At 45.1% G+C, this 10,865-nt stretch overlaps 1 protein-coding gene across 1 annotated transcript; it reads left to right on the plus strand.

Annotated features, from left to right (window-relative positions):
• Positions 1 to 1,693: 1,693 nt before the first annotated feature.
• Positions 1,694 to 2,230, plus strand: LOC137631197 (uncharacterized). Its single transcript, XM_068362935.1, has one exon. The coding sequence runs from the start codon at positions 1,694 to 1,696 to the stop codon at positions 2,228 to 2,230; it is 537 nt and encodes a 178-aa protein (XP_068219036.1).
• The last annotated feature ends 8,635 nt before the right edge of the window (positions 2,231 to 10,865 follow it).

Below are 10,865 nucleotides of genomic sequence, written 5' to 3' on the forward strand. Positions count from 1 at the left end.
GGCCAGCAGCACCCAGGGCAGCCAGCCAGGGGTACCCGAGGCAGCCGACCATGGGCAGCCGGCCAGCGATAGTAGGTCAGCGGCTGCCGGCCAGCGATAGCCGGGGTGTGGCAGCCAGGCAGTGATAGCCGAGCCGCGGCAACCGGGCAGCGTCAGCCGGGCCGCGGCAGCTGTGGCAGCCGAGTAGTGGCAGCCGGCCAGGGATAGCCGTGCAGCGGCAGCCGAGGCAGCCAAACCAGCAGGAGCCGGTGCAGCCGGCCAGAGGCAGTCGGGGCCGGCGTCCAGCAGCAGCTGGCCAGGGATAGCCGTGCAGCGGCAGCCGTCATCCAGGCAGCAGCAGCCTGGGCAGCCGGCCAGCAAGAGCCAGGGCTGCTGGGCAGAGGCACTCGGGGCCGGCGGCCAGCGGCAGCCAGGGCTGACGGCCAGCGGCAACCTGGGCAGCCGGCCCGAGGCAGCCGGGGCCGCCGGCCAGCGGCAGCCGAGGCCGCCAGCCAGCGGCAGCCGGGAGCGCCGGCCAGCGGCAGCCGGGAGCGCCGGCCAGCGGCATCCGGGAGCGCCGCCCAGCGGCAGCCGGGAGCGCCGGCCAGCGGCAGCCGGGAGAGACGGCCAGCGGCAGCCGGGAGAGACGGCCAGCGGCAGCCGGGAGAGACGGCCAGCGGCAGTCTGGATCGTTGTTCCAGCGGCAGTCGGGATCGTTGTTCCAGCGGCAGTCGGGATCGTTGTTCCAGCGGCAGCCGGGGCAGTCTCCCAGCGGCAGCCGGGGCAGTCTCCCAGCGGCAGCCGGCCAGCCAGTCATTGGTACCTGGCCAGCGATAGCCGGGGTGTGGCAGCCAGGCAGTGATAGCCGAGCCGCGGCAACCGGGCAGCGTCAGCCGGGCCGCGGCAGCTGTGGCAGCCGAGTAGTGGCAGCCGGCCAGGGATAGCCGTGCAGCGGCAGCCGAGGCAGCCAAACCAGCAGGAGCCGGTGCAGCCGGCCAGAGGCAGTCGAGGCCGGCGTCCAGCAGCAGCCGGCCAGGGATAGCCATGCAGCGGCAGCCGTCATCCAGGCAGCGGCAGCCTGGGCAGCCGGCCAGCAAGAGCCAGGGCTGCTGGGCAGAGGCACTCGGGGCCGGCGGCCAGCGGCAGCCAGGGCTGACGGCCAGCGGCAACCTGGGCAGCCGGCCCGAGGCAGCCGAGGCCGCCGGCCAGCGGCAGCCGGGAGCGCCGGCCAGCGGCAGCCGGGAGCGCCGGCCAGCGGCATCCGGGAGCGCCGCCCAGCGGCATCCGGGAGCGCCGCCCAGCGGCAGCCGGGAGCGCCGGCCAGCGGCAGCCGGGAGAGACGGCCAGCGGCAGCCGGGAGAGACGGCCAGCGGCAGTCGGGATCGTTGTTCCAGCGGCAGTCGGGATCGTTGTTCCAGCGGCAGTCGGGATCGTTGTTCCAGCGGCAGCCGGGGCAGTCTCCCAGCGGCAGCCGGCCAGCCAGTCATTGGTACCTGGCCAGCGATAGCCGGGGTGTGGCAGCCAGGCAGTGATAGCCGAGCCGCGGCAACCGGGCAGCGTCAGCCGGGCCGCGGCAGCTGTGGCAGCCGAGTAGTGGCAGCCGGCCAGGGATAGCCGTGCAGCGGCAGCCGAGGCAGCCAAACCAGCAGGAGCCGGTGCAGCCGGCCAGAGGCAGTCGAGGCCGGCGTCCAGCAGCAGCCGGCCAGGGATAGCCATGCAGCGGCAGCCGTCATCCAGGCAGCGGCAGCCTGGGCAGCCGGCCAGCAAGAGCCAGGGCTGCTGGGCAGAGGCACTCGGGGCCGGCGGCCAGCGGCAGCCAGGGCTGACGGCCAGCGGCAACCTGGGCAGCCGGCCCGAGGCAGCCGAGGCCGCCGGCCAGCGGCAGCCGAGGCCGCCAGCCAGCGGCAACCGGGAGTGCCGGCCAGCGGCAGCCGGGAGCGCCGGCCAGCGGCAGCCGGGAGCGCCGGCCAGCGGCAGCCGGGAGCGCCGGCCAGCGGCAGCCGGGAGAGACGGCCAGCGGCAGTCGGGATCGTTGTTCCAGCGGCAGCCGGGGCAGTCTCCCAGCGGCAGCCGGCCAGCCAGTCATTGGTACCTGGGATGGTCAGCCAGCCCGTGGTCGCGGGGTCAACCGGCCAACAGCAGCCATGGTGACTGCCCAGCGGCAGCGGAGGCTGCCTATCATTGGCAGCCGGCTTGCGGCAGCGGTGCTGGACAGGCAGCGGGGGCAGGCGGCTTGCGGCAGCGGTGCTAGACGGGCAGCGGGGGCAGCCGGCCAGCGACAGCGGTGGCAGCTGGCCAGCGGCAGACGGGGGATCCGGCCAGCGGCAGCCGGGGCAACCGCCCAGCGCCAGCGTCCGCCTAGGGCAGCCGGCCAGCGCCAGGGGCAGCCGGCCAGCGCCAGCGGCCGCCTGGGGCATCCGGCCAGCGCCAGCGGCCGCCTGGGGCAGCCGGCCAGCGCCAGCGGCCGCCTGGGGCAGCCGGCCCGCACCAGCGGCCGCCTGGGGCATCCGGACAGCGCCAGCGGCCGCCTGGGGCAGCCGGCCAGCTCCAGCGGCCGCCTGGGGCAGCCGTCCAGCCCCAGCGGCCGCCTGGGGCAGCCGGCCAGCGCCAGCGGCCGCCTGGGGCAGCCGGCCAGCCCCAGCGGCCGCCTGGGGCAGCCGGCCAGCGCCAGCGGCCGTCTGGGGCAACCGGCCGGCCCCAGCGGCCGCCTGGGGCAGCCGGCAAGCGCCAGCGGCCGCCTGGGGCAGCCGGCCAGCCCCAGCGGCCGCCTGGGGCAGCCGGCCAGCACCAGCGGCCGCCTGGGGCAGCCGGCCAGCGCCAGCGGCCGTCTGGGGCAGCCGGCCAGCGCCAGCGGCCGCCTGGGGCAGCTGGCCAACGCCAGAGGGAGCCTGGGCAGCCGCCCAGGGCCACTGGGAGCTGGGGAGCCCTCCCCTTCCACTGGGAAGGGGAGAGCCCCGCCAGGCCAACGATATAGAGTTGCTGTATCAGGCTTAGTTTTAAGAAAAAAAAAATGACGAAGAAGTCTTCATAAGAGAATGCAGTTCATGAAGCTCCTGAGGTATTTTTCAGAAAGTCTTCAGAGAAGAATTGCATTCTTTCGACGCGCATATTTTCTCTCTCGGTCTCTCTCTCTCTCTCTCTCTCTCTCTCTCTCTCTCTCTCTCTCTCTCTCTCTCTTTCGTTATTGTGATCTCTCACACTTATGATGCTATTGACTTCAGTTCTTCTCACCAGAAACACCAAACATCGTATTGCTTTTGACCAATGTCTTCGAAAGTCCCATTAAATTAGATTGTCACTCCTCGTGATGGAATTTAGAACTTAGGCATTCCAAGTTCTTCCCAGGGCCACTGGGAGCTGGGGAGCCCTCCCCTTCCACTGGGAAGGGGAGAGCCCCGCCAGGCCAACGATATAGAGTTGCTGTATCAGGCTTAGTTTTAAGAAAAAAAATGACGAAGAAGTCTTCATAAGAGAATGCAGTTCATGAAGCTCCTGAGGTATTTTTCAGAAAGTCTTCAGGGAAGAATTGCATTCTTTCGACGCACATATTTTCTCTCTCTCTCTCTCTTCTTCTCTCTCTCTCTCTCTCTCTCTCTCTCTCTCTCTCTCTCTCTCGTTCGTTATTGTGATCTCTCACACTTATGATGCTATTGACTTCAGTTCTTCTCACCAGAAACACCAAACATCGTATTGCTTTTGACCAATGTCTTCGAAAGTCCCATTAAATTAGATTGTCACTCCTCGTGATGGAATTTAGAACTTAGGCATTCCAAGTTCTTCCCATTTGTAATTGAATTAGGCTACTCCCAGAGACTGTCGTCTTGAGAGGGGTGGGGGGGGGAAGGGTCATGGATTCCTCTATCATCTGATACATTTTCTTTCGCGATTAACGAGACACGATTTTGATTTGATTTGCCGGTCGTTCCTTTTCAATTTCCTTGAAGATATTCTCTTTTTTTTACATTTTGTTATTGAGGATTTTTTTAACTCATTTTTTTTTAGGTCAAAACATGTTAATGAAGGTTATTTTTCTCTTTAGGTGTTTTGGTAATAAACATCCCCACTCACGTTAAAGAGTTTGCATTACGCTCTCTCTCTCTCTCTCTCTCTCTCTCTCCTCTCTCTCTCTCTCTCTCTCTCTCTCTCTCTCTCTCTCTCTCTCTCTCTCTCTCTCTCTCTTTCTTGCGAGAAAACCTTAATTATATATACAATATATATATATATATATATATATATATATATATATATATATATATACATATATATATATATATGTATATATATATATGTATATATATATATATATATGTGTGTGTGTGTATATAGTATATCTATATATATGTGTATATATATAATTATATATATATATATATATAGAGAGAGAGAGAGAGAGAGAGGAGAGAGAGAGAGAGAGAGAGAGAGAGAGAGAGAGAGAGAGAGAGAGAAGGGGGGGGTAGCAGGCAGGCGCCTATAGTCAGACACTTGCGCATTACAATATAGGGGAGATGATTTGAAATACCCACTTGTCTTTGCCCAATCGTAACATATTCTCGAACCAGCATCACCAAAAGATGAAACAATCATCTTTTCCTTCTTTTATCATACACATGCATGACGTACCTAGAGGTGGACCCTGGCAACAGTGCGTCTTCCTAAATTTTCCGTAGGCAGTTCTAAAAGCTCTCCGCTACCTACCTTAGGTTCCATCTACAGTGCACTTTACTTTAAACTATTAGTTCGTCTCCGTCCATGTCCCCCCCCCCCCACTTATGCGACTTCTTTAACTTTGGCTCACTATAATTTGCGTGTCCCATTTACACACAAATTCTTTGGGCAGCCCAAGAACAGTCAAAAGATGCGAGTCGGTTGTTTCGAATATCCGTTCTTCAGTAATAATAATAATAATAATAATAATAATAATAATAATAATAATAATAATAATAATAATAATGAAAGAGAAATCAGAGATTTCAAACTTCCGCCAATGAATATTGATAATAATTTACTCAAGTCTACAGACCAAGTTTTCCCATTTTCATGTATTGACCTTTGATGAATCTGTTGTATTGAAATATGAAATCGTAAATGTATTGTGGACCAATTTGATGTGAATGTTATCCCTCTAAAACATTAAATCCCAATAAATAATTCAAAAGCATTAATCATTAGCTTAGAATTGACTTCCGATTGATTTTGTTATTATTAGTAATAGAATTCAGTGTAGCGCTAGTCCAATTCTTAACTTTTTTCTTTGGGTGGACAAAGTTTGAGTCAAACTTTTGTTGAGTTTGTACAAGCTTTGTCTTTCTTAAAAGGGGAGGGGTGAGGAAAAAGTAAATCCGTCTTTTTATTTTTTTTTTTATTTAAAGGCTACTCATGAATGGCAGAGGGAAGGGACAGTGACAATGCCCATTCTAGCAGAACAATGCCTTAGAGACTGATCATATATACTGTACATATGATCAGCACCCAAGTCCCCACCCTCCACCCAAGCTAGGATCAAGGAGGGCCAGGCAGTGGCTGCCGATGACTCAATAGGTAGACTTATAGGCTCCTCCAAATCCCCTATGCTTAGCTCACAAGAATGATGAGGTTGCAGACTGCAAGAAACTATCGAGCTTTCGCTGGACTCGAACCTCAGTCCGACAGATTACCATGCAATGGCGTTTCTAATTGGCCACTACAAACTTGAATAGAAAAAGGAAGTCTAGATGTAGGATAAAGATGAGCATACTTAAATACTAATTTGAACGTCTGCAAATTAAACAGTCAATTGAGTCCATGATTTAGATCATGTGACATTCTTGATTATTCATTGAAGGTGTAGGGATGTTCAATTTCCCCAACATAGGAATCGTTTCTTTGGCTTTTGATCAGCTTTAACTTGTTTGACCGTTGGTGAATGCAACAGATTTTAAGAATAAAGTTTACCATTAACGCGATCTTGAATAATGTATGAAGTGGTCCAGATGTAGTAGTTATTTTTCTTGGGGAAATCTCGAATGATTGTTGCTTAAGTGGTATCCTAAGATTTCTCTGGTGTTAATAGTGATTACATTTAAACTGATTGTCATTTTCTTTCGTTATTTCAATCCATGGAGGATTAGTTAGAAAACCTTAAAGCATTTTTTGTTCCTTCCATATCAACATGTTCATGTTGAACAATGTCTGATATGTAGTAAGTAGTATCGAAAAAAAATTTCATGCAATGAGCAATTTATGATCAAACATTTAACTCAGATTTATTGATTTATGATAAAACATTTAACTCAGATTTACTGATTTAGGATAAAACATTTGACTCAGATTTATTGGTTTATGATAAAACATTTAACTCAGATTTACTGATTTAGGATAAAACATTTGACTCAGATTTATTGGTTTATGATAAAACATTTAACTCAGATTTACTGATTTAGAATAAAACATCTGACTCAGATTTATTGATTTATGATAAAAATATTCAGGTCAGATTTATTGATTTATAATAAAACATTTAACTTAATATACTGATTTATGATAAAACATTTAACTCAGAATTATTAATTTATGATAAAAAAATTTACTCAAATTTACTGTTTTATGATAAAACATTTAACTCTATTTATTGATTTATGATAAAACATTTAACTGAATTATGATGAATCATTCAACTCAGATTTATTGATAAAGTAGTCTTTAGATGTCGTTTAGTCAATTGTCAATATATATATATATATATATATATATATATATATATATATATATATATATGCATATATATACATATATATATATATATATATATATATGTATATATATATATATATATATATATATATATATATATATATATGTATATATATATACATATATATATACATATATATATATATATATATATATATATATATATATATATATATATATATATATATATATATATATGTATATATATATACATACTTATATATACATATATATGTATACATATATATACATACATATATATATATACACATATATATATACATGTATATATACACATGTATATATATGTATATATATATACATATATATATATATATACATATACACATATATATATGGCCTCTGCCATTCATTAGCGACCTTTAAACAACTAAGAGGAAGATCAAGAAATCGGAAACGGTGTCAAGGCTTGAGAATGAAAATAGATTTTAAAATGTTTTAATATCGAAGTTAGTAAACGAAATAATTTGGATTCTAAATAGAATTTTTTTAGCCATGATGTAGAATCCATATTTGATACCTCAATATTTCATTTAATTAGACGAAAAAGCCAATGGAATCGATGACTTCAGATAAAACTAGAGGGGCACTCAGTAGAGAGCATGTCTTCGCCAAGCCAGTCTTATTCTGCCGCGTATTTGTACTCTGATATAGCTTTATCCAAAATGTTCCAGAATTATCCTTGGGTCATACCCAACTTTACTGACATGTTTAGTCAAAAGCGGTGTAGTAGTAGTAGTAGTAGTAGTTTTTTTTTTTTTTTTTTTTTTTTTTTTGTTAATACACACCCTTCACAAAATACTCTATTCTGGCGATGGCAATTAGAGATGGGCAATAGTAATTTAATTTATTTTTCTATAACGGTACTCGTTGACTTACGACTGAATCTGAACTTCGACTTACTGTAGCCTAAGAAAATTAAGTCCTACTAAGGGTTTATACAATATAGGCACATAGAAAATTGATGTTTACTTTATAGTGTGTATAAGTATACATTGCTTTTATTTATGTAATACATATAGTATTCGTCTTTTTGATTCGCTGAACAAGAAATCATTGGTGTTCGAGTTAGTCAAAATAAGAGGAATTTTCCAAGTTGGTATCTAGACTTCATATTTTATTTAGCTAATTTTAGGTCAAATTATAAGCAATTTAATGCACAACTTCCTTTTTTCTATTCTTTTTAAAAACTGGTCCAGTTTTTTTTCTGTTTTACTTTGTCAAAGCTAGTTTTGTATATTTATTTCTTTTCTTTGTCAAATTGGTTCCAGTTTTGTGTGTAAAATTTTCCTTAGGTCAAATCGTGTTGCAGTTATTTTGTGTATTTTTTCCCCATTTGTCAAATTAGGTCCAGTCTTCTGTTGAATTTGTCTTATCAAATCATGTCCAGTTATATGTGGAATATTTCCCTCTCTCTGTAGTACAGGTCAAGCCTTTTTGTTTTCTTTCTTTCTTAACTAGCGAGATGAAATTTAACCTACGGCGTAGAAATAAATGCCAAATATTAATCGTTTCCAACTGTATTTTCGCCTTATAGGTAGTAGGTTGGCCTGGGCACCAGCCACCCATGGAGATACTACCGCTAGAGAGTTATGGGGTCTTTTGACTGGCCAGACAGTAGTACATTGGATCCTTCTCTCTGGTAACGGTTCATTTTCCTTTTGCCTCCACGCACGCACACGCACACACACACACACACCGAATTGTCTGGCCTATTCATAACATATTCTCCTCTGTCTCATACACCTGACAACACTGAGATTACCAAACAATTCTTCTTACTGTGCTTTAATTGTTCAGTGGCCACTTTCCTCTTTCTAAGGGTAGAAGAGACTCTTTAGCTATGGTAAGCAGCTCTTCTAGGAGAAGGACACTCCAAAATCAAACCATTATTCTCTAATCTTTGGTAGTGCCATAGCCTCTGTACCATGGTCTTCCACTCTCTTTGGTTAGAGTTCTTTTGATTGAGTGTGCAGACGGCACATTATTGTATCTTAATTCTCTTACTCTTGTTTTGTTAAAGTTTTTATAGTTTATATATGAGATTTTTATTTTAATGTTGTTTCTCTTCCTAAAATATTATATTTTTCTTCGTTTCTCTTCCTCACTGAGCTATTTTCCCTGTTGGATCCCCTGGGCTTATAGCATTCTGCTTTCCAACTAGTGTTGTAGCTTAGCAAATAATAATAATAATAATAATAATGATAATAATAATAATAATAATAATAATAATAATAATAAAATGGGCAGCAACTTCCTTATAAATTGATTAGGACTCGTGTGGAATTTTATATTGCTGTGGATGTTACCTGAAAAGTTGTTTTTTTCATTTAAGTAAATATGGGGACTAGAAGTTACCGTAGAGAGAGAGAGAGAGAGAGAGAGAGAGAGAGAGAGAGAGAGAGATGCATGGCTTGAAAATTAAATTATTTCAATATGTCTTTACAACTGCAATTCGAAACACACCTATTGTTAGTAATCCCAAGATTTTCATCTTCACAAGTCTGCCTTATCATCAGTGGGTTCTGAAAGATTTTCATGTACAGTCATATACAGGGTTTTCAAAAAGTCTGTCTACCATCAGTATTTGAACGATAACCGACCTTAGCGTGTTATGACAACGCTAAGAGAGTAATGAGCCTCGAATGCTTACTGCGGAGAGACTTTTTGAACATCCTGTACTATTGCTTCCACTGTTGTCACAAGAACTAAGCATTTTCTCGTTCAAGACAAAACACAGAGTTGGATATAGCTTACGTGTATCCTACAATCAAACTACCCCTCACTGTCAGTCATTTTTCAGCTGAAACTGATTTCCCTTGTCCATTTTGTTCTTAAATTTTAGAGTTTCCACTCGAAATGGAAGTGGGCATTATACTTCCGTTAATTCTTTCTCGTTTGGTTATTTACTGATGTCCGTTCCAAGGTTTCCAAGAAATTGAAAATTGTGAAGCCTTTGATAAAATATTGCAATGGAAGTCGAAGAAATGTGACCATATTATTTCAGTCAGCCATTGCGAAATGGAATCGGGTTTATCCGATCGTTGTCTTATGAGAATCTGTTGCTGATATTTTTAAAAGTAAATGTCAGTTAATTTTGAGGGCTTTAGTTATTGTAAGTGTGTTGATGATGACATGATAAAGTAATCCACGCCAAAGAATATCATGAAATCTCCATACTTTGCTTATATATATATATATATATATATATATATATATATATATATATATATATATATACTGTATATATATATATATATATATATATATATATATATATATATATACAGTATATATATATATATATATATATATATATAAACTACTCTATGGAGTTGAATGTTTTGAAAACCAGATTCTTTTTATTTACAATAACAACAACAAATGCAACAGGTTCTATTCCAGTGTAGGACGAAGGCTACAAGCATGTCCTTATTCATGTCTGGAGTTTGGCTGATTTTCATCACCAGGATATAACTGTGGATTGGTGATTGTGGGAGACTTTTGTTTGATAGCTCACAGCTAGTGTGGGTGGCCCTGAGTAATTCACATTTGCTGATTATGGTGATACACAAAACTCTTTCACCATGTTAAGGTATACCCACTCAGAAAGTGTCTACTTCAATTGAATTAGGAATGGAATTTGAATAGTTATTGAAATTGTGAAACAGTTCGGTACCTTTATTTGTTCGATAATGGCCTGATCAGAATAAATGAATGAGATTGGGGCATATCCTCGAAAATAACAAAAGACTTGCCTCTTAAAGGACGGCATATTATAGAAATTTGGAAAATTAAATTACATGAAAAAAATTAAAAATTTAGTATTAATGGGAAAGAATTGGATTAATGATATTTGAATGAAATGGGACAAATATCACCCATAGGAAAGCAGCAGCCAGGTTTTCTTTGGAGGGAAAAGGATGACATCCAGCAAATAGGACGAGCCTAGTTTCAGTAGAGTTGTCTGAATGGATGAACTATCGTAAAAAGAGATGAACTAAGGGGAACTTGGTCCACCAAAATTCTCTCTCTCTCTCTCTCTCTCTCTCTCTCTCTCTCTCTCTCTCTCTCTCTCTCTCTCTCTCTCTCTCTCTCTCTTATTACACTATATGATTCCAGAGTTTTTGATTATG

This window comes from Palaemon carinicauda, chromosome 3, assembly GCF_036898095.1.
Source record: "Palaemon carinicauda isolate YSFRI2023 chromosome 3, ASM3689809v2, whole genome shotgun sequence".
In the NCBI taxonomy this organism is placed as follows: domain Eukaryota; kingdom Metazoa; phylum Arthropoda; class Malacostraca; order Decapoda; family Palaemonidae; genus Palaemon; species Palaemon carinicauda.